General features: G+C 39.0%; 1 protein-coding gene across 1 annotated transcript in view; it reads right to left on the bottom strand.

Moving 5' to 3' along the window:
* pdzrn4 (PDZ domain containing ring finger 4) overlaps positions 1-24,170 on the bottom strand; it is a 74,456-nt gene that overhangs the window by 17,164 nt on the left and 33,122 nt on the right. Inside the window, exons 2-3 of the mRNA XM_041780971.1 lie at positions 11,256-11,527; positions 6,255-6,357 (exon numbers count right to left, since the gene is read on the bottom strand). Of these exons, the coding sequence (XP_041636905.1) occupies positions 6,255-6,357; positions 11,256-11,527 (375 nt within the window). The remainder of the gene's footprint in view (positions 1-6,254; positions 6,358-11,255; positions 11,528-24,170) is intronic.

The raw sequence follows: 24,170 nt of genomic DNA, 5'->3' as shown, positions 1-24,170 counted from the left end.
CAGGATGGCGACAAACACCCAGATTACACAGTTAGGGTCATCTCTAAGTGGAATCTAAAGCAGCTGTGGACTAAGTGGTGGACCTCACAGGCCTTGGGCCACATACCTGTGCCACTGGCTCACCCTAAATGACAAAGATTTTCCTGATACAAACCCAATTCCAAAAAAGCTGGAGCGCTGTGTAAAATGTAAACACAACAGAATGCAATGATTTGCAAATCAAATAAACCCATACTTTAGTCAAAATAAAACATAAAACAACATATCACATCTGGAAAGTTAGTAGACCAGTTGCACAGGATTTGGTAGGGGAATGTTGTCCCATTCTTGTCTGACGTAGGATGCTAGCTGCTTAACTGTCCTAGGTTTTCTTTGCAGGGTTTTTCATTTTTTAATGTGGCAAGTGATCTAAGGTTAGGGTTAGCTCACAGGGTCAGGATTTCTGTTGCAGCTATAATTGTTGATCTTTGACCCCCTGATGAGTGAACTCGCGCACAGTCCCGTAGACAGTGTTGACGATTTTCAACGCATAGTCTGGCGTGGTGCTGTCATGAAAAACCAAAAACACTGTGTAATCTGAACCAGACTCAAATATTGAAAATCATCAAGTATCAGTAAAATCAGAAGTCATCTAAACATTTGTAGTGCACTTATTTCATTTTCAATCCATAACAAGTTCCTTTGTCTGTGGTCACGTTTGTGTTATAGTCTTTAATGTACCTATAAAAGCAGGTCTGTATCCAAACAGGAAGTCATTTACCCTTTGTTTGAGACAAAAAAAATCCCTCCTAAAATTACACAAAAAAACAGTTTAAAATGCAAAATAGTGTAATTTTGAAATGTGATCTTAAAAAAGGGTGCCATTAATCATGATTAACTACAGAAATTCTGAAATTTCTTGCGATTAAAAAGTTAAATTTTTTGACATCCCTAACGTTAACATGTCTCTAGGCGAGGTGTAACTATGAAAATGAATATCTGCAGTGTTAATTTTGACAGCTATTATGGAATATAGTCTTACTCTTTTGATTACATGTCTTTAAGTTTCAGTCACATTTTAGTCATTTCTACCATTTCATTTTAGTCTAATTTTTGTCGACGAAAACTCCAAATTATTTCAGTCTAGTTTTAGTCCCTAAAAAGTCTTCACATTTTAGTCTTTACTTTTAGTCCAAGCAATTATTTTTTCACCTAAATCTGGTATCAAATAGCGTTAGTGTGTTCTATGCACTCTCCCAACCCTGGGGTCCCTGCTTTCTACAGCTGAGAGGTACAAGAGATACAGTGCATTGTTTTTTCACGGATTTACCCACTGTGGAGAAATAATGGATTCTTAATGTCCGGCAAAAACTAAATAACATTTTCGTCTAGTTTCAGTCATCTTGACGAAAACTAAACTTACTTTCTGTCAGTTTTAGTCATCACAGATCTTTCTTGGCTAGTCTTAGTCTAGTTTTTGTCATGGAAAAAAAGGCTGTCAATGGACATGTTTTGTCATAGTTTTAGTCGATAAATTAATACTGATCTGCTCTGACTTTTGGTGCAAGATCTTCCATAAATCATACATTTTTATTTACTGCATGCTTCTACCTCAGTTATCCGCCAATGCATCGTCTCAATATTTCTACCTTAATATAATTTGCTTGATATGAAGACACTTTGGAGCTGTTGAGGGTTTTGGACCCTTCTGTTGGGTACAGCAATCCTCAATAGGGACGTTCCTGGTAAATCATTATCTATTTTGATGCTTTTTTATTCACTCTTGGGCCCTTATTTACATTGAAAATACATGTCTTAAACACAGAAAGTAATTTTTGATGCACACCTGGTGCCTCATCTGGTGGCGTCTTTGTTATCAGTTATTTTGGGAGTTTTTGGTTCATGAGATGAGGCAGGATATCCTCACTTGCTGTGTATTGATTGTGAACATTTTCCATGAAAAACATTTTCCATCTAGTGTTGTACATTACATACATTTTTTTCCTACAACACAGCAGTTTGCTGAGTTTCTCGCTGCTTAATCAAAAAAGCTTGAACACCGCGTCTTTCAGCTTGTTTGCACAAACAGAGCTCAATAAGAATATTTGTTCTTGTAGCTCTCCTAGCATACTAATCATGTTTTTAGTGTTTTTGTTTTTGAGTATTTTCTTTTTAAAGAAATTCAGCCTTTGATGTTTGGCAGCATCGACCATCCATAATTAAGATGTGTTTATTTAGACTAATTTGGCAATCAGCTATCTGGCTAATTTCTTCTGCTGCTACTTCATTAATGGGACCCAAACTGAGCATTCATTAAAATCAGCCATTATTAATTCATTTAAACACTGCTTTGCCTTTAAAGTAGAAATTAATATCCAAAGGGGGTTGCAACTGATCAGAAATGGAAATAAAATGGATTAACTGTAAACTTACCCCCAGATGCTTTGTATGGTTAAAACCGTCATTTATCACCTCTGCTGTCTGCTCCTCTGCCTTTTTATGAACTGGTAAATGTGTAACAGGAATGATATGACAGCAGGAGTACCCATGTGGACAATCAGATGGAAGTGAAGCTAACCCTGTCAGAAGTAATGTTCCTGGGAAAGGAAGTCCGATTTTGATTTATCCAAGAGGAAAAGCCATTCGTGTTTCAGTTAGACACACATGGACGGACAGAGGTAAGTGAGGACGGCTGATTTGGTGCGTCTACGTCTGTCAGGTAGGGGTGGGGGTCGACAGCATGTGTGTTAGCTTTGTAAAGCCGACCTTGTTCTCATACCACTTCTATTAAAGCACAAGCCCCTCACTTCCACCCCCCCCTCCCCTCCCCACTTACACCGCACACTGGAGACTCTTTCATCCAGATGACGCTGTAAGGTAAGGCCACAGCTGGCAGCAGAGGAATCCTAATGACCCACAATGCAGTTCATTGAACCAGGAAGTGCTTATTAAACCAGGGGGGTGACTGCCAGTAGCAAACGTCAGCCATCACTGTCACCTAGAATGACCTGGGGGTCCACTGTCTGAGTGGGATGATGCATCTGTTATAGTGGAGACACTTGTGAGCAGAAAACATTGACTGTATGAGTTAAATGTGAATTTCTTACAAAGGGGAAAAGAAATATAAACTATCAGTAAATTTGAAGGTAGAGTTTAACACTCCTCAGATTTATGCCTGATTTTAACCAGGGATGGGCAACTTTGGTTAGGGAGAGGGCAACATTATTTTTATTCTTATCGCCATGGAGATCGATTGGAGGAAATTGTGGGAAATTCTCAATTTAACAGTTAGCATTAGTCATAAACTGACAAAAAGAACAAATATAGCTTTCATCATACAAATGCAAACACTCTATATGAACAAAAGTATTTGGCCACACCAGTCCACTGTTGATTTTGGGTGTTGCAATCAGATCTGTTGTAACAGGTGCATAAAGTCAAACATGTAAGTGATATTATTAGGAAGTGGAAGCATTAAGGAACAACAGCAACTCAGCCACAAAGCAGAGGACCATGCAAAATCACAGCAAAGGATGGAAGCACACTGTCACTGGACTGTGGAGCTGTGGTTCTGAGGCATGACGAATCATGCTTCTCAGTTTGGTGAGTCTGGGTTTGGTGGATGCTGGGAAAACGTTGCCTGTCTGACTGCACTGTGCCAACTGTGAAGTTTGGTGGAGGAGGGATAATGGTATGGAGCTGTTTTTCAGGGTTTGGACAAGGCCCCTTATCTCCAGTGAAGGCCAGCCTTAAAAGGAACCCTGCATGATCAGACAAGTTCATCTTGTTGGATCATTCATGTATATTGAACTAAAAAAACTCATTAGATATCTGTATTTTGAGTCATTTGAGTTTAGAAACTCAACTGGAGGACGCCATGTTTTGGTCCGCACTGTCACTGTGACGCCACTTAGCTGCGATGCTCCACGCTGTTCCCATGCAGTAACCGCTGTCTCAGACTGGCAGACAGTGTTAGGGCTGTATCTCAGAGACGCTGCACATCTCACGCACAGAGAAATTTAAAATTTGAGATCTCTTCTATTTTGTCCTTGCACCACGAGTGGTTACTGGTCAAACTAGACAGGAAAATGATATATACAGAGCCATATTTACCTAGTTGTGGCAAATATGTACATCCAAATCAGTAGAATATGTTTGAAATATGTTTCTTGATGAACCAGATGAGGGCCACGAGCTAAAAGGCATCTCTTTAATAAGGCTGTTCCCCAAACTTCTACTATTTATGAAGGATTCTGTTCACACATGGTTCAAAATGATGCAGGTAAAGATAAACACAGTACGATAACACTTCAGGTTTGTGCTTTTCAAAATAAAAGCCCACTTTAGCCTTTCTTTGGAGAAACTCCCTTCGTATGTACATATGTCCCTTCCATTATAAACTGAATCCTGTCACTTGTAGGGAGGTTTATTGAGGTAAAACTTAGGAGGAATGACAAAGCTTTGACAGCAGGGGGACAAAGCTAACACACAGCAAACTCATGCCTGGTATGAAACATACTGCCAGTCTGGGACACCAGTTACTGCATAGGAATGGTGAGGAGGGATACGGCTAAGTGACATCACAGTACCAGCGTGGACAAAAACATGGCGGCCTCCTGGTGAGTTTATGAGCTCCAATTTACTGAAAAAGCAGATATCTAGAGAGGTTTTGTTGTTCTATATACATATGAGAGATACAAATATCTATCCAACAAGGTGAACTTGTCTGATCATGCAGGGTTTCTCTTAATGCTTCAGCACACCAAGACATTTTGGACGATGCTATGCTTCCAACTGTATTGCAACAGTTTGGGGAAGTTTCTATTCCAACATGACTGTAAGTCAGTGCACAAAGAAAGACTATAAAGACAAGGTTTGATGAGTTTAGTGTTGAAGAACTTGCCTAGCCTGCAGAGTCCTGACCTTAACCCCATGGAGCACCTTTGGGATGAACTGGAACAGAGATTGTGAGCCAGGCCTGACCTCATAGATGCTCTGAATGGGCACCGAGGGCCATTATGACTGCAAAGGTTGGGCCACCTTCATATTAAAGTGCATGTATGCTAACATTAGCATTCATGCAAAGATCTGTTGTTCCAAAGTTTACTTTAAAAATACGATGCATATTTGATATTTATGTTTGTCTTATTGAGAATGTTTTTGATTATGATAGGAAGGTACACATCTAGAAGAAAAGGTTCTACGTGACCACATTTTTAGTCCAAGTCCATTAATTTTCACACTGCATCTGCCTACTTAAAACCAGGCTTGAAGCTATATTAAGGTGAGGAGACTGATTAAATTAATACCACAGATGGCATATCTTCACTAGCCACAGCTTAATGCTCAGACCGACCTTGTTGATCAGCTGAAGGCCAGCATTCTCTGCTTACCCAAACCTTGGAATTACTATTTAACCCTTATTTTGTTTTGTTGAGGATGGAGCACCACTGAGCGCCGTCTTTTATAACATCCTCACAATATCTATTCAGCATGATGAGACTGACTGAAAGGGACACAAACAAATCTGAAGGACGGAGCTTAATGAAAGAGAAACTACTGGCCTGTGAATGAAACACTGGTAATTCAACAGGGAGGCCATTTGGAGGTTGTTTTTTTCTTTTGGTACCATTATATTAAGAATAGCTTAATCCAGGGACTATGCTTTTCCACACAAAACCCTCTATACAAGGAACAGTGTGGACAGGTTTTCTTTAGCAGACTGATGAGTATTAGGCATCGGGTCTAGCCTTGGGTTATTTTATGAGCTTGCATATTGCAGACACGAAAGTGGCTTCAGGGTAAACTGTATTAATGGGAAAGGTTAAACTTTTCAGTTAGACAACAGCCTGAAGGTTCAAAATTTGCATCTGTGTTGCTCCATAGCTGCCGTGTCTGCAGCTCAGACTCTGGTTTGATATAAAGTTCCAGCTCATATCCTTCATCGACCAAAAGAATACTCTGCATTTTAAATCAGCTACCAGTCATTTGAGGACATGCTGTCTAGCTCAATCTTCACCTCCACCTGTGGAGGGGCTGAAGTGTAAGAGACTCCTTCATTCCTGTAGAATGGTATTTCATTAGCGAATTCTTTCAGGAGATTTGAACATATCCCCTCCTAACCAGACAATGAAAAGTTAAACAAAACTTCATATTAGTCCAGTAATAAAGTCAAGCTTCTTCTTAATGCCAGACCAAGGAGAGAATAATGCACTTTACTGTTGCAAAACAGTATTTGGCATCCACTCATAGAGCAGAAAGAAGCAGACCAGTACCTCATACTCGTATTCTTCAGTCCTCTCCACCTCTGCCGGGGTATTGGACAGGTACTCTGGACATTCATAATACTCATGCTCCATGGTGTGGATGGAATGACAGCTAGGAGGACAAAAGGAAAAAATAGTTATTCTCTTATATGCAGATGACTTGATATTGTCATATCTAATATCAGTAAACCTTTATTCATACTCAAGAGATCATTTAGGGGCCAACCTTTATGTAAATGATGTCGAGGCAATTTACAGAAGCAATTAAATGCACAGAATGTAAATTCCTGTCAGGGGACTCTCAATGAAGACAATAAAAAAAGATGATGAGAAGAGATGGGACTCCCATCTCTCAGTATCATTTCTTTATTAATGCTTTGAGTTACCCACAGAACTCTGTCGAACTATGGAGGCCATTTTTAACAGTGTTTTTCTCTCAAATGAAATTCAGCCATGAAACCAAAACAGCTTCACGTTCACCATTATCACCACGGCTGTGTTTGCTGTGCTTCCTTCTTCAGTCAGCTTTCTCCCTGATTGGCTATTGTTCCACAGGTGTAACCCCAGTTGATGCTTTTCATAGTTTTGAAAATGCATCGTTTCAATTGTACACCAAATTCCCACTCTACCTTTGCAAAGTAACCTAAAAATTAAACTTCAGACAACAGGGTGGATCATGAATATAAAATGATAAAGACACTTTTAGCACAGCTAAATTAACAAAAAAAAAAGTAAATTATAAAGAATTTTTAAGGTCAAATGTGATAATTTTTTTTCCATATGCTGCAAAAAAAAGTTGGCATTTTAAATTAAAATATTTATTTAAAATACCATACAATAGTGCATACAGCTGGCTGCTAAACAAACATTCTTGGGAAGCAGCCCCCCTGGACCCTCCTTTGTTTGGGCTCAGCACCAGACATGTAACAGGTCTGACCTTGCCCCTGGTTTAGGGTGCTAAGGATTTATCACGAGATCAAGCTCGACTGCATCACTCTAATCTGGGCCTTTTCACCCCTGATATTACGCCCTGAGACTGCTGGTGGTTTTTGGGCCCTTGGGACTTCCAGGGCAAGACCAGGGGCTCATAGCAACTCTACAACCTGACTGAATAGTGCTCTAGGACCCTAGTCTGTGCTTAATCACAACATCCACCCTTACTCCACCAAAAAGGTGGATTGTTTTCCCATGCCCTCCGTAAAATGCAAGGACATCCAGAGCATGACTAGGGTTGTGTTGGTTCCTGCCTGATGGTGCTTTCATGCACCTTCCTGACTATTAAATGCCTCAATTCTTCTGCCTCAGTTTTGGCCCAAACATGCCTTAAAGTTCTGCACAGTACTTTATCAAAATTTCTCTGAGTTTAATAACTGCTGGAAATAGTTGAGGTAATGTAATTACTCAACAAACAAATACATATTTTATTGGAGTAGTCATTCTTTCAAGAATAAGTAAACCCCAAGACCACTTCATAGCTGAAGGTTTATGTATCCCACCCACTTTTCTCCATTACTGTTAACTAGTAACAGCTCAAATTCACAGCTTCACCAATCAGAGATGTTGCTGTGCACTCTAAGGTTGTAGGTTATGCCCAACATAAACATATATCTTCATTTAATTAAAAATTAAAACGGTAATTTGATAAAAGCAGGAGAAAGCGTACATTCCCTGGGTTAAGACAAGACCAATCCATCTGAGCCAGTTCTGCGACGCACTGGATGATGCAGTGCTGTTGACAGATTATTTGAATAAACCATGCTGTTCTTAAAATGTGATCAGTGACATAGGAACTTGTGTCTTCTACATTAGTGGTTATCAACCGGTCAAGAGTGAGGAACCACCAAAACTATCTTATCAAAGAATCGCACCCTAAAATTTTACATTTTTTAATTTTAACTGTGTTTTTGACTAAAAACGGGGCACTTTGGACTGGAGATGGAACATAAAATCTTACAAAATAAAAACATGGAGGCATGTCCTTCAAAATAAAAGCACATTAAAGACTTTTATAACATATTTTTTTCCAGGCACACTTCTGCAACCCAGTCCAAATGGCTAATTTGGCTAATAATTAGATCTAAAAAGCAGCAGAGACTGAAGACTGATGACTGAGACTGATAAGGGACAGTAGGAAGGAAGGAGTGGCTCATCCCCTCATCCTACCAGGATCCTGCATGATGTTCTAAAGGCTTTTTAGATTCAAGCACCTCAGCTGAAACTCTGGGGTTTAGTTATTTTTGAAACTAAACCCCAGAGTTCCAGTGTGAAAGTTCTACATATTGTACCTTTAAAAGACAGAATGAGAGATTGGCTTAAGGCCATTAGAGTGAACTCAACTGCACAATTAAATATTGATAAAACAGGTGAATAAGATAGATCCTTAAATGTTCTGAAATTGTAAAATTAGTCAAATAATTAGGTTAAAAAACTTGAGAAGGTGCAAATCATATCAGAGCCAAATACAAAAGTTCATTAAAGTTTATAAGGCTTCATTGCTGCACAACTCTCAACAAGCAACGCAGTCATCAACCATCCGCCTCATTAACGCCATGACCTCTGTGAACTGTCACCATGATAACCGCCTCTCCATGATCATTGACCAAGACTGGCAGATTTGTAGTTTTATAGGACAAATTGATTTCATCAGCTCAGCCCAGCAAAGCCCTATAAATAGGCACGGGACAGAGAGAGTGCCAGAAAGCCCGCTCTATCAGCCCATTGGCTTTTAATCGCCCAGCAAAAGCTCCCATTAAAGAAAATGGATGAAGCACACAGAAGCAATTATTGCAGGCAGGTTTGGCTCTGCATAATGATATCACAGGGACAAAGTACTTAGCTGTGCTGGGGGCTTCCAACTGCTTCATAACTACTTTGAAATGAAGAAGAACAAAGGAGGGATGAATTACATCTTTGGTTTTGATTAAAAATACAGGATCTGATATTTTACCAGTTCATTCCATGTTAGTTTTCACTATAAACAGGCCTGCCAACAGAGTTAACTGGGCCCCTGAAAACCCAGCAAATGGGCCCTCCCCAGATGTGATTTATTGATGATATCAGTAGCATTGGTGCTAGCGTCCTGGCTAACAGCTACTTCATTTTTGAGCTGAAAAATATGTTGAGTGATCTGAAGTTTAACTTACTTATTCATGCCAATTTTAGACCCCTTTTTATCACTTTTGTTCCCATTCTTGCTTTTTATTGCCACTTTTAACCCACTTTTGGCACTTTTTAACCACTTTTAACCCTTTTTCCATGCCTATTTGTGTCTGTCTTAGCCTATTTTGCCACAGTTATCCCATTTTTGTCTCTCTTAACACATTTTTGCCCCCTTCAAGCCATTTTTGCCACTTAACTGTTCCTCACCCATTTTTGGGCCGTTTTTGTCTTGCTTATCCCATTTTTGCAGCTATTACATACTGTTGCTTTAAACCCATTTCTGCTATTTTGTGCCTTTGTTGGTCACTTAAACATTTTAAATCTGTTTTTCAACCCCTTTTTCCCCTTTATATAATATTTGTACTGCTGTTATCCAGTTTCTGCCACTTTTAACCAGCTTTTGCCACTTTAAACCACTCTTCACCATTTTTGCCCTTTTTTTAATTTGCTTGTCTTAATTTTGCTGCTGCCACATATTTATCATTTTGAACCAATATCTGCCATTGCTATACTTAAAGTTGCTCTTTGAACCAATTTTTGTCAAATTTTAGCCTCTTTTCATCATTTTTCTGCTCATTTTTTCCTTTTTTTGTCTTTAATATTATTTTGGCTGCTGTTATTCCAATTTTATTGCCATTTTTAAACCATATTTCCCTTCTTTGTTAATCCAGTTATTGGTAATTTTTTACCACTGATTTATATTTCGTTTGGCCTTTTAACCTATTTGTTCTACTGTAATTCCATTTTTATCCCACTAATAACCCATTTTGGCCACTCTTTAACCACTTTTCACCACTCTTTTTTCAGCCAATTTTGTAACCCATTTTTGGGTTTTACTTTTTAGTTATATTTTTGCCTCTGTTATCCTGGTGTTGCCATTTTTAACCCATATTTGCCAATGTTTAACCACTTTTCACCATTTTTTAGCGAGTTTTTTACTGTGTGTGACCAACTTTTGTCACTTTTTCTTTATACGATATGATTTCTTTATATTTTTGCTTCTGTTATCCAAATTTTGCCCTTTTTAACCCATATTTGCCACTATTCAACCAGTTTTCACCATTTTTCTGTCTGTATTTTCCAGTTTTTGCCTTCAAGTCTATTCTACATCACATTTTTTGGCACTATTACTTGGCTGTTTTTTCAGCCATTTTTGCCACTTTTTTGCCTTTTATCCTATTTGTGCTGCTGTAATCACATTTTTGCCACTACTAACCTTTTAATGGCCCTCTTAAACCACTTTTCACCACTTTTTTTTGCCAAATTTGACACATGTAACCCATTTTTGTCACTCTTTTGCCTTTTTATAACATGTTTGCTGTTGCTACCCCATTTTTGCCACTTTTAATTCAAATTTGTCCCTTTTTAACTGCTTTTCACCATTTTTTTCCCTTCCACCTGTTGTTACCCATTTCTGCCTTTTTTAGTCTATTTGTGTGACTGTTTTCCCATTTTTTTGCCACTATTAACCATTTGTTCCACTCTATAACCACTTTTCACCTCTTTTTTTTTTTCCCACTTTTGCCAATTTTCTTTTTTGTGCTTCTTTCTATAATGGTAACATCAAGTTTCCCTTTAAGTTATTTAAGTTCTTTCTACTTTATTCTCTTGCATCCTTATGTTTTGTCCACATTTTGTTTAAATGACGGCCAACATTACTTTTCAAATGGTTTCAGTTATTTTTGATAAGAGTGATTGTTATTTAGATTAAATATAAGATATGGATATCACAGATTAACTTGATCATAGTCTATGATGTTGGTGACCTCTATGGGCCCCCCTAATTGGCAGGGCCCCAGAAAGCTCCCCCCTTTTATCCCCACTTATGGGCCGCCTTGGCTGTTATCTCACCTGTCAGACAAAAGAAAGGGGCAGATGTCAGGGACGGGTGGAGTCGCAGGCCGGAGCTTGGCCAGCGCCATAATGTGCTCAAAAGTGATGTCTGTCTGCGTGCAAACATCCACCACACAAACATCCTCCGCCGTCCCGCTGTGGTTGTGTGCGACAGCAGCTGTTGCTCTGGTTGGGGTCCGCCGCAGAACTTGGACGACAATGGGGTCTCGCCTGATGGCCTCCACCACCGCGTCATCGTGGTCGACTTTGGAGAAGTCTCGAGCATTCACCTGGAGGAAGAAAAGCACCAGGATAAGACGCTTAAATGGAGATGCAAATATTTCTTATTTTGACATCTGAATTCTTTTATCAATGACAGCACATACTGCTGATGAGAAGGTAGAGAGCAGGGAGTAAGAGGAGACCTTACCTACTCATTTAACATTAAATTGCCTTTTTATAAACCCTCATTTATCCAAGGACAATCCGGCAGGCATGCATGCTCTTTTCAATAACAACCTGTTTCACATTCACACTCGGCAGCCTCTCGGTACCTTCACACATCTCCAAGAACAGCTTCCGCCAAGTTAAGTGCTTTTATAAAGGGCACTTTGGCTGTAATTCTTGATGGAGGCAGCATATTACACATTCTCCCTTTGTTTTTACCTTCACAATACACTCTCCCCAGCAGGTTCAGGCATTTTTAATGCTGACCAGCTATTCATAAAATGTGCTTCTTTAACCTAAAGGCTACTGCAACGTTCACAGAGGCTGAATAATGTGCCAGATTGCAGCTTTTGCTGTTGGAGAGAAACTCCTTAACAAGCTAGTTTTATCTCATTCTGTTTTGCACCAGTGATTTTTAAATCAATCTAAATCAAATGCATTATTTACATCGCATTCCCTACCATTACCCCCATTAGACTCTGAATTATAACAACACTGATTCAAGCAAATGGCAAAGTAAGGAGGTAGAGCACACTCCTCTGGGAACAACAATTCTAGAAAGAAGCAGCCTCTTAATTTGCAAGATATGAAAAGGTTGTCCCTCATGGGAGTCGACAGAGAAGAGATATACTGACAGCTGTCAGTGTGAGAACATTCAGTCCTACAATGTGCATTTCTTCTGTTGAACCCAATTAGTTTAACCTTTGTGTAGAAAAGCAGCGCTTAAGCTCATTTTTAGCTGGCTACATCCTGAAACAATCATTTGCATTGATTTTTTTGATGCCTGAGAGAACAGTGGTGTTAGTAAAGGGCTCAAAGTGTGGACATACATGTCAGAAGTCAGCATTATTATTGAGAGAACTAGAACTAATGCCTGGAGGTTAGATGTTTCTGCAAGGTATACACTTGAAACACAATAAAAGTACAGAGGGAGGGTCAAGAGGAAGGCTAGGATGGTTTCTGTGGTTATTAGAAGAGATCACATAAGTGGTTGTGTCCACACTCTATACACAGAGGCTGCTGTCCTTGGATCAGATTCACAGATTCAGTCCGTAGCTCCTTTCACACAAAACATTCCCCGATCTCTGTCTATCCTTTTCCTACTCTATTTACTGTCCTAGCTGAGTAAGAGTCAAAAAGTCCCAAAATCTTGATAAAGGAATCATATAAGCCTGCAAAAAAAACACACGGTTAAATGGCCTTGACCTTTGACATTAATTGTGAAAATAAAACCAGATCATCCTTGAATCAGAGAGGACTGTTAAGCAAAGTTTCATGAAAATTCCTTTACATGCCCTTGGAATAAGTGCCAAACATGAGCCCCATGACCTGTGGCTACCATATAGAGATCTACAGCCAAATAACCTAATGAGCATCTTTTTTTGAAGCCGGAGTACCCGCATGCAAAGGCCCTGACTAGGAAGCAAAGCACGTACCTCACAAGCTAAAGAATAATATGATAGCCAATTCCCTTGACTTTTAACCTGCAAAATTGAATCAAGTCATTTTTGACTCAGGGTGGACATTCATGCAGAGCTTGAAGATAATGCCTTTAAAGCGTGCTTGAGATATTGTGTTCATAAACAACAGAACAGTAACCTGACATGCCAGATGGATGTGTTTCACACATCCATCTGGAAAACCTTCCATAGACTGTGTTTGGAAGGAGCTTTTGAAAAAAACCTGGAAAGTGATTTGATGAATGTGCTTTGTGTCAACTCTCAGACCAATCAGGGCAACAAAACAGGTGACATAGGCGCTACCAAGGAGTAAACTCCATAGAGAATTGCATAACGCAAACCATGGCAACTGTAGACATGTCAGTACATGACTTTTGTTGTTTTTGAAAAGAAAACAACTCACTGCTGTTCTTTTTTCTTCTTTTAACAAAGAAATGTCGTCAAGTTCTGGTAAAACTGACGCTAGCATCCACGCTTATCTCTTCCGCCATAATTGCACAGGTCTCTTGCTGCTGCTTGCTTATGTTACGACTCCGCCCTACCGGAAAGTACTGGCCCTCGACGCCGATTGGTCCTGTCACTATAACCGGGCCCAAACGGTTCAGATGGGAGCTTTACAAAATGGATTCGCCAGTGAGAAACATGTAAATGGGTGTATCCATCTGCGTTGCAAGGTTAACAGAACAGAGTTTCGGCTAGACTTTTTTGTCTCTTGGCAAATGATGAACAGTCCTCAAGAACACAGAGACAACCAAGCCCAAGTTCTTGTTACCTATGTTTAACACATAAACAACTTAGCTGTGCTTAGCTTCCCATTAACATCTTTGGCCCTAAGTTAGCCTGTTAGCTCATTAGCTTAGCTGCTAACAACAGCCAAATTATATCCTCAACTGACAACAACAATAAATCATCCCTACAAATAACTTACCAGTGCTCCTTTGACTAGACATCACATTAAAACTCCACATTATAAATGAGTCTTCCAATCATTTGGCCAATATCCGTTGTTACTGGTGAACTCAACTGTAACCTCTGGTAAAACTGTGAGACCCAACCAACCCAAAGAGAGACAAAAGCATTCACTGTGGATAGTTGAGTCCAGTCCCAGCACCACATACATGAACTCACCCAGTTACTGAGGAGTAACGTGCTCTTGCCATTGGCCCCAAGCGGTCCATACTTTTCTGCACAACATGAGTCTGTGTTTACCACAGTTCCTCTTTGTCAGAGTGGTCAGAGAATCTCCTGGAAAATACCAACAGTACAGACAAGCTGAAGGCTGCTATCAAGACAAAAAAGAAGGTAGAAACATGAGTTGCAACTATTGGATACATATTTTCCATATAGAAGGGTGTAGCAGCAGCAAAACAGACATTGCAAGGGTTGCAGTAGTCTTCACCTCAGTTCAGTCCCATCCACAGCTACAGTGGCAATTAACCTACAGCTGCATCAAACTGTGACCTTTCTTTTTATGACAGGATTTTTCTTGCTTCATAAAAGTCATCCTCCAAACACATGAACTTTATTCCATCCTCCAGCTTCAACCTTTGAGCCTCTCAGGAAAAGCCTACAGAAAGTTACACAACATTTCAAAGTTGTAATGAGATCCAGATGGACACATTAATCTCCAATCAGAGGGAATGCTTTAGAAGGCGGGGAAGTGATTGCAACGGGTACACCTGCCAGCATGTTTACCTGCTGTTGTTCCTCTATTCAATCTGCCTGTTGATGAGCTAACTGGGGGCTGATTAATAGCCAGCAGATGTGACAAAGACTGGGGATAATGGCTCAGAACGGGCAGCTTTAGAGTGTGTATGTTTAGCACATCTTATACACTGACTTCACAAGGCATTATGGGGTGATTACACCACAAATGAGGGGATAAAGAGGAGCAGACAAATGGAAAAATGCCACAGAATAACAAACTGTATTCACATTTTATAACCATATATCCCTTGAATTAAACAATTGTTCACCGTTTTGCATTTGTGTCCATTTTTAGGCCACTTTTTGTGCTGAAGGTGCAAAACGGCAGGTCTGATATTGTCTTCTTGCACATAAAGCATGTCTTCATGCTGTAATATGACACATGCATGGCTTTGTTTATGTGAAGCGTGTGCGTGAGGCAAGAAGGATATGATTTCCCCATGCCATTGTTGCAGATGAAGCTGATATCAAAAATTCTACCATTTTTGATTGGTCTGTGTGGCAGTATTAGCTTTCAAAGTAAACAAATGTTCATAATAGATAAAGACACTTAGATGTTAACTGACAACTGTGCTAGAGTTATGATGCCACGTTTAGGATAATGGCAATCAATGTGGCTTTTTATTTATGTGCAATCTGGAGCCATTCTACCATAGATCATGACTATTAAAAATTGATAAAAGCTGAATTATATGAGCAATTTGGTTGCTGAAGAGGGCTTTTGAAGCCAATCTGTGACAGTTGCCATGCCTGTGTCCACACAGCAAAGTCGCCAGGGGTTAAATTAATGCTGAAAGTGCTATATCTAACACTACAAAAGTGTGCATGTGGCCATTCACACTTTTTAATGTTATCTTTTTAACATTGAAATACAGTCATTCTGACACTGTATACAGCAAAGTCATCTGTTAATTTAACTCCCATATTGTTAAAATTTGCACTTTCACAGTGTTAAGCACTTTTCACACTTAATAAAGATTGTCATTTTGCAATGATGGAGCAAAGAGATGGATGAAAAGCTAGAGTAGGACGTGAGGGGAAAGTCTGAACACCACCATTTAATATAGGCAGGAAGTGACCGACTCAGCGGATAACTTCACTTATGGTGCAAAAGTGTACAATGCAACAATAATTCACAAAAAACATGGGCAAAGAAATCTCAGCGGTGTTCACTATGCAACAGACAACTTATAATCCTACCTAAACACATCTAAAAACTAAGGATGTTCCCGAGCATCTACTTCCCTATTCGGCTAAACGCTAATTGACATTTTGTTTAACGACTAGTCTAAAGAGAAGAAAACCCCCAGAAAACAGTCAAATTCCTCACAGGGTCATTGTGTCAGCGGGTGTGATGTTAGCCTGATATATACTCTCTATAGCCACTGCTGAGCTTCTCATATTTACATCTGGTGAAGTGCCAGAGAGGAAGGCAGAGGCCATTAACTGAAGCTTCTGCGGCCTCTAGTGGAGGGAGGTTCTTTACGGTTAAAAAGAGCATTATAGGCCAGGATTTCAAACCTGTGTTCTTAAAAAAAAGGATGGGTAATTAGTTCAACTGACTAGTAAATCCCGCGCTGGCTTATTTGATAAACAATTTTAAACGTTTTACTGATTAACTGTGCGCATCCCTACTATAAACATCTAAATGTTACCTGCCTGACTGCATTGTGCCAACTGTGAAGTTTGGTGGAGGAGGGATAATGGTATGGAGCTGTTTTTTCAGGGTTTAGGCCCCTTATCTCCTGTGAAGGCCAATCTCGATGCTTCAGCATACCAAACCATTTTGGACAATGCCATGCTTACAACTGTGTGGCAACAGTTTGGGGAAGGCCCTTTTCTGTTCCAGCATGACTTTATTACTATAAAGACATGGTTTGATGAGTTCAGTGTGGACGAACTGGACTGACCCACATAGAACCCTGACCTTAACCCCATCCAGCATCTTTGGGATAAAGTAGAACAGAGATTGCGACCCAGGCCTTCTCATCCAACATCAACAGCTGTGTTTCCATTACAGTTTCTTGCAAAGTAAAAGAGATTTTTCTAAAATTTTGACTAAATACAATTACGCTTCGATGTGTGTTTTGGGCTTGAGCCTCGTAATTCTCATGAAATCTCATCTCACAAGACTCCGTTGCAAGAAAGATGGACTCTCAAAACCTGTTATGTATAAGGTTATAAGTATGATAATCACATCAGAGCATTTAAAGCACAGGACATCAAACAATAGAAAAACAGAAAATGCTAAAGTGCACTGAATTTGTAAAGACAACATGCCGTGCCAGGACAAAAACATCATTAGTAGAAACAACCTTTAACAAATGTCACTAACACAACATCCATTAACAAAGATTTTTTATTCCCATGTCACTAGTGCACCCTCCTTCTGTGTCCTTTTTTTTTACAAATATTATTATACTAATATTTGTTACTCCTTAACAAAAGGCTGCACAGCCATGTGGATTCTATTGTGCCATAGCATCCCCCCTGTCTGTTTATATGTGGGTGTACTGGAGCCATACCTGCAGGTGTGATATCTCTGAGTCGTGCAGGTGTGCAAATTCCATCAATATCAAACAGTAATTCCATTTTGATTACAAGTTCCCTTGCTCATTACTCCACTGCGCTCCTGTGCCCATACTGACAGAGAGACAATATCAACTCATTACATCATCTGATCTAACCCCGGAAGCTCCAAGAGAACACTAAAAATAGTCGGCACCTCACTGGATTCCATAGGGACGGTTGTAATAAACCAACAAGGCTGCACAGCCTTCATATACCTCTCAAGTTAAAGGTTATCTTTGCCAATAAAAACGGCTCCCAGTAGCCCCACACCAAAGCTTCTCGTCTGTCCAAACACTCATCCTAAAGGTCAAGGTTCAAAGTGGTGTGTTAGAGTTTGTGAAAAGAAAATTTACTGTAGCAACATGTGTGTGTTTTCAATGAGTGCACTATGTCATCATCGATCTGCAGCCATGCTGAAAATGCCACATTTACTTGTTATAGGTCCTTATCTGTGCTGGTACTACTCCCTGACATTAGATCATTTTTATCGCTGTTGTTCTAAAAGTGAAAAGATCAAAATGATACAAATGATGTGATGTCATATTTTATGTTGCAATGTTATATCCTACAATATGGTAAGACGTGATATAATACGATACCATACAGTATGATTAGATATGATATAATGTGATATGAAACATTATGATACAGTTGAAAGTTGACTAGGGGTACAATCGGATTTGATACACTCAGATACAAAATGATATAAAGTGATACAATCTGATGTGATCAGATATATCATACAACATGATATAATACGTTAAAATTCGAAATGTTATGATAGGAAATTATACAAAACAATACAATACAGTAGGATACGATAGGGTACGATATATTATGACACAGTATGACCTGATGCAATCCAATCCATACTAAATGATATAAAGTGATACAATCTGATATTATAACGTATGTCATACAAAATGATGAAATAAATTCAGATTGAATACCACAAGGTCTAAAATTAAAGGAAACGATATGATCAAATATGATATTATGCAATACAATATAAAATATGACATGACATGATACCATACAGTATAAGATACAATGTAATATGATACCTTATGATACAATTTGTCAAGATGCATTAAGATGCAATTCGATATAATACAACATGAAACCATACAATGCAATACTGTACGACACAATAGGGTACAATAAGGTAAAACAATAGGGAAAAATACAACACTACACGTTAAGATACTGTCAAATAAAATAGTACACAGTAAGGTACGAAACAAGACGATATGAGGCTACTATTAGACATGAGACGATACGATATGATAGGATACGATACAAAATGAGACGATACGATAGGTTCAAATACGATACTGCACAATAAGGTATAATATGATACTACACAATAGGAAAAAATACAACACTAGCCGTTACGATAGGGTCAAATACAATACAACACAGTAAGGTAAGATACGTGATGATATGATAGGCTAGGATAAGAGACAAGACGGTACGATATGAGATGAGATGATACGACAGGGTACGATACAAGACGAGACAATAGGATCAAATACGACACCACACAGTAGGGTACAACACAATACTACACAATAGGGTACAATACGTTAAGACACAATAGGGAAAAATACTAAATGATATGATAGGGTTAAATTCGATATGACACAATAAGGTTAGATACAAGACGATACGGAATATGATATGGAATGTGAATGTGATAAGGAACGCTAGGGAATAATACGATACAACACGATAGGTTATGATAGAGACGGTATGATATGATACGACAAGCTAGGGTACGATATGATATAATACGGTAGGGTGCAATATGAGATGATAGGGTACAATAGGATATAACGTCATACAAGCTGATGTAATAAGACAGGATATGATGTCATATGACACCATACAATATGTTCTGATTTGACATGATGTGATACAATATTGTAAAAAAATAATGCAGTCATACAGTCTGATATGATCAAATATCAGGCAATATGATACCATGCATTCTGATTCAATACAATACGATACAATCAGATGTGATATAATGGATTGATTATATGATACAATAGATATGTTGTGATGTGGTTAGATATGATAGAATATGTGGCGCTGCAAATCAGCACCAGACACTGCAATAGGATACATTATGACACATGCTATATAATACAATGTGAAACAATAGTTTAATACAATTTAATATAATGCAACATGATTTGATACAGTATGATCTGATGAATACACAAGATATGATACAATGCAAGACAGTATGATTTGTTGTGATGTTTTGTACAATACCATACATAGGACATGACATTATATAAAAACAATACGTCACGATAGGCTTCCTTATAATACAACACAACGTAAACATTTTATCTGCCTTTGGGAAGACTGAAATGATGAAAACATCTAGCTGCCCTTACATGCTAGGTGGAAAAAAAACCCAATGTTGGCTTATATAACAAAGATTTATAGAGGGGTAATGAAAACTGTAGGTAGTTTTACCTTTGTGAATATTTGCTTCAGTTAAACTAGCAGTTTAATTACACTAATGCTTTTTACTACACTTTACTTTCAGCTATGTATTGCCTCAATACTATGTAATTTTGTGACCTAATCTTAACCACAAGACACATTTTGGCTTCTGAGTGCTGTGATATTTGTCTCCCTGACTTAACCGTACATGTCTTTTAAGGTCATGTAACAGTGAGTCTCTGGGACAAGCTATTAATGAAACATTTTGCTGCCTGCGATGCACCAATTACACACATGATTGACTATGAGGGGGTTTCTGGCAGACCGTGGTGTGGAAATAACCATTACATGTGCTGCGATGGGGTTGAAAGTAGCTCAGTGAAAGCCAATCGGTGTCAGGCCCCAAGGCCTCCAATATGCTGGGATACGAGGGCACATGTCAACCCTTAAATGTGTCAACGGATGTAATCAGTTGGCCTCTAAGAAGGCTAAACGTTGTTTCCACTTTTGAATACAAACAGGAGCGATAAGGGAGGCCCGGAGATAAGAGTTTGTTCGTGTGTATTTGTGAGGCTGTACATGTGGATGGATGTGTTTGCTGCCTGGAGATAAGAGCGTGATGGAAACCACTCAACGTCTCAGCTAAATCTGACAGATATGGTGTCATTGTGAGCAAATGGAAGCAGACGCACAAAAGCCACAAACACATGTGAAGCATTGCATCAGCTCCAGAGAGAGCTAAAACAGCTATACAATCTGGTTGTTTGCATTAGCTGAATAATGCCAATACTTCAGACCGAAAAGGCCAACAATAGACGAGGAAACAATAAGCTGCAGCTCTAGACCCCCCCCCTATTCAAACTGACCTCGTCTGCCCCTGAGGAAACAAAGCACTCCAAACCAGCAGCAAGATATCTCCCATAATCCTCCAGATCAGGATTTTGTGAACTTCAGCTCAATACAAGTAAAATTAGCTTTCATTCATGGAAATTGACATGGAGAGGAAGAGCAGGTGGCACATTCAAATAATCTGTCAAATCTCATTTCTCTTCAGCGTATTGAGCAGATTCAAGAGCCTGCTCTCATATGACAAGGGCTCAATGTCATAAATGTCTCATTTCAATAATAGAAGTCCCTGACATGCAATATCACCTACTGGAGCAATGGAAAAGGAGACGATGGATTCATAAATTTGAGTGGCAGGCTGTGCAACTGGTTGACCATGCTCGGTCAGCTGAATCAAACTGACCCTTGACTCCTGCTGGATGAGGATGCCACAGTGCTATTGATGTATCTGTGACAAGCCTCAGGGTAAGCCAGCAAAACAGGAACAAGGCAGTCAAAATAAACCTTTTTCTTTTAATAATTTCAACCGTGTATTTCCAGAACAATGTACGACTATCAGCTAGGTTGAAAATTCTTTAAAAAATACTCCTGGTCCAGTACTGTCTCAGAAAATGTAAAGGCAAACAAAGGCAGCTACTTTGCAAGCAGCCTCATAGGTTTCTGCCAGGGGTGTCCAAACTATGGCCCGGGGACCATAAACATGGCCCGCAGCCCTTCTTTGATTGGCCCGCCAAAAATTCTTTAAATTAAATGAAATATGGCCCTAAACAGAGCATGAAGCTTGTGCTAGACTGTATTATTCTTCTTGGTTTCAGCACAAGGCAATGCTACCATACTAAGACTGTAAACATTTTGACACATTTTTGTGCAGTTTTTTAACACTATAAATAGTAAACATATTGGCAACCAAAATAATAAAGATTATAAAGATAACAAAATAAAGATAATCATAAAGATAATAAAGATATCTTGATTTATAACACCCTAATGGATCACAGCAGCAAATAGCAGCACCAGTGATGTTCCAGGGGCGGAGCCAGTGGTAGCCAGAGGCGACCAGGGCCCCCTGAAATCTGATTGGCCTCCCAAAATCCTTAAAAATGATTGGTTATTTGATTTGTCAGCCATCAGGTAGCCATTTAAGTATACCCAATCACTGAGCATATCATTAGCTTTACTTACTTTTATATCAAGGTGAGGAAGATGAAAGTGGCCCCCTCATCTTTATATAGTCCTGTATGTGGCCCCCATGATAAAAGTTTGGATATCCCTGGTTTTTGCTATGTAGTGTTGCAGTAATTATGTATTTTTGTTGTTAGCACCCATGCAGTGCTAACCCAGATGTTAGTGTTGCATGGATGCAATCAGCATGAAAATAAGCTCTGGGGCAAAATTATTAGAAAAGTTCTGTTTTGCTCATTAAACTAATCTTGAAAAACAAATGCTACTTTTTATAATTTCTGAAATATAAACTCAACTGGCAAAAGAAACAAGTTTTAAACACCATGGTCAACATGATCGACATTTAAATCAGGGCTGTGCATGGTTGACGGGCTAACAAGTTCAATTCTGGTATTAGCCAAATATTAGCTGACCCAAGATTTACGGGTTGGTTAAACAAATTATCCATCATTGAAATCCAGGTCAAATGCTCTTTCAAAACTGTAATAAAGCCTTTTGCCACCAGTAGATTTAGTTAATGGCCTCTACCACCAGCTCACCGCCAGTAGTAACCATGGGATAATTAGAAGTTATTATCTTGTAGGAACAGTGTGGTATGGCAGTATTACGAATTAGAAAATGGAAATAGAGCTGCATATAGACTGTTGAGGGTTATATTCATTTATGTCTACTCAAAAGAGGTGATGAGTAGCCCCATTTTACATATTAACCTTCTAAGACAAATGAAGGCTGGCAAACCTAGCGGCTAACTTTAGCCACTCTCTACTGAGTTTACCAGCCTATATAATACACCCACTTTCAATGATCGTGTGATGAATTTGAGTGTTTTCTGGGCCTTTTCTACTTAGATAAATTGCTTGAACCATTTAAATGTGAGTTTTGCCAATAAAGAAAATACTCGCCTGGAAACATCACTGGCTAAAATCTTTGCCAGACGCCTTATTTCAGACATCTAACTGAAACTGTATTCAATAATCCTATATGCTTTGGGAAAATTGAATTGAAACATTCTAATGCAGCAAGCATAGCTCACTTAGCTCCATTAGCTGTGTAAGCTACTTAGCTAACAAAGCTACTTAGCTAAAGCTAAGCTTACAAAGCAGCTTTGTAAGCTACATATCTATGTTATTTATGTAGCTATGATAGCTTTAGCAACATTTGCAAAGCTCACTTCCTAAAGTTATCTTAGCTGTAGATAATGTAGTGAACATAGCTATGTAGACAATGTAGCTTAAGCTAAGCTTACAAAGTGGCTATGTAAGCTACATATTAATGTCATCTACATGATTATGTTAGCTTTAGGTAAATTTGTTAAAGCTCACATTGCTAAAGCTAACTTAGCAATAGATAATGTAGATATGTAGCTTACATAGCTTACATAGGTAAAGCTAAGCTCACAAAGCAGCTATGGTATGTCATGTATGTATGGTATGTCATCTACGTAGTTTTGTTAGCTTCAGCTACATTTGCTAAAGCTCACATTGCTAAAGCTGACTTAGCTATAGATAATGTAGCTAACATAGCTATGTAGATGATTTAGCTAAAGCTAAGCTTACAATGCAGGTATGTAAGCTATGTATCTATGTTATCTTCTTAGCTAAGTTAGCTTTTGGTAAGTTTGCTAAAGTTCACGTTGCTAATTTACAACAACATAAAACCTAAAAGTTTTGAGTTTAAAAAATCTGACTCTCTGAAGATAAACAGTTCCCTGGAAATAACAACTTACTGTACATCTTTAAGATTTATACACCAAGTCCTGCAATAACTTCAGTGACAACTGTGGGCTTATTTGGTACTACAGATCTTTTAATGTCTTGCCACTCTCAGTTCATTTTCAATCACCAGCTTTGCTTTTGTATTGCAGAGGCATCAGCCCTTTGCAACAACCTCACACAGGTAAAGCCTGTTTTATGCTTGGCGCACCCGCGATTTTCGTCTGGCTGTGCACATACCCAAAATTTGTACAGACGCGGACATCAAAATGGCATTAAACACGCCACAGACGTGATTCTTGAAGACTGCCCCCTAGCTTTTAGGAGAATATCAGTTTGCGGCAAAGAGGAAGCTGGCGCTAGGTATAAATGCACCAGACATTTCCGAATCATGACTCCGCATTAGTTTTTGTCCGTGTGACCGTCTACGCACAAAGCATAAAAAGCATAACCAAGCCTTAAGCTGTTGCAAAAGAAAAGGAGTGGCAAAGGCTCTCGTGCCTCGTTATTACTATTCCTGTTCTATTCCAATCCAAAATGCTGACGAT

The sequence above is a fragment of the Cheilinus undulatus genome, linkage group 23, assembly GCF_018320785.1.
Source record: "Cheilinus undulatus linkage group 23, ASM1832078v1, whole genome shotgun sequence".
Lineage (NCBI taxonomy): Eukaryota > Metazoa > Chordata > Actinopteri > Labriformes > Labridae > Cheilinus > Cheilinus undulatus.
Note: the sequence above shows the minus strand (reverse complement) of the source record. Positions and strands in the feature narration are given on the sequence as shown.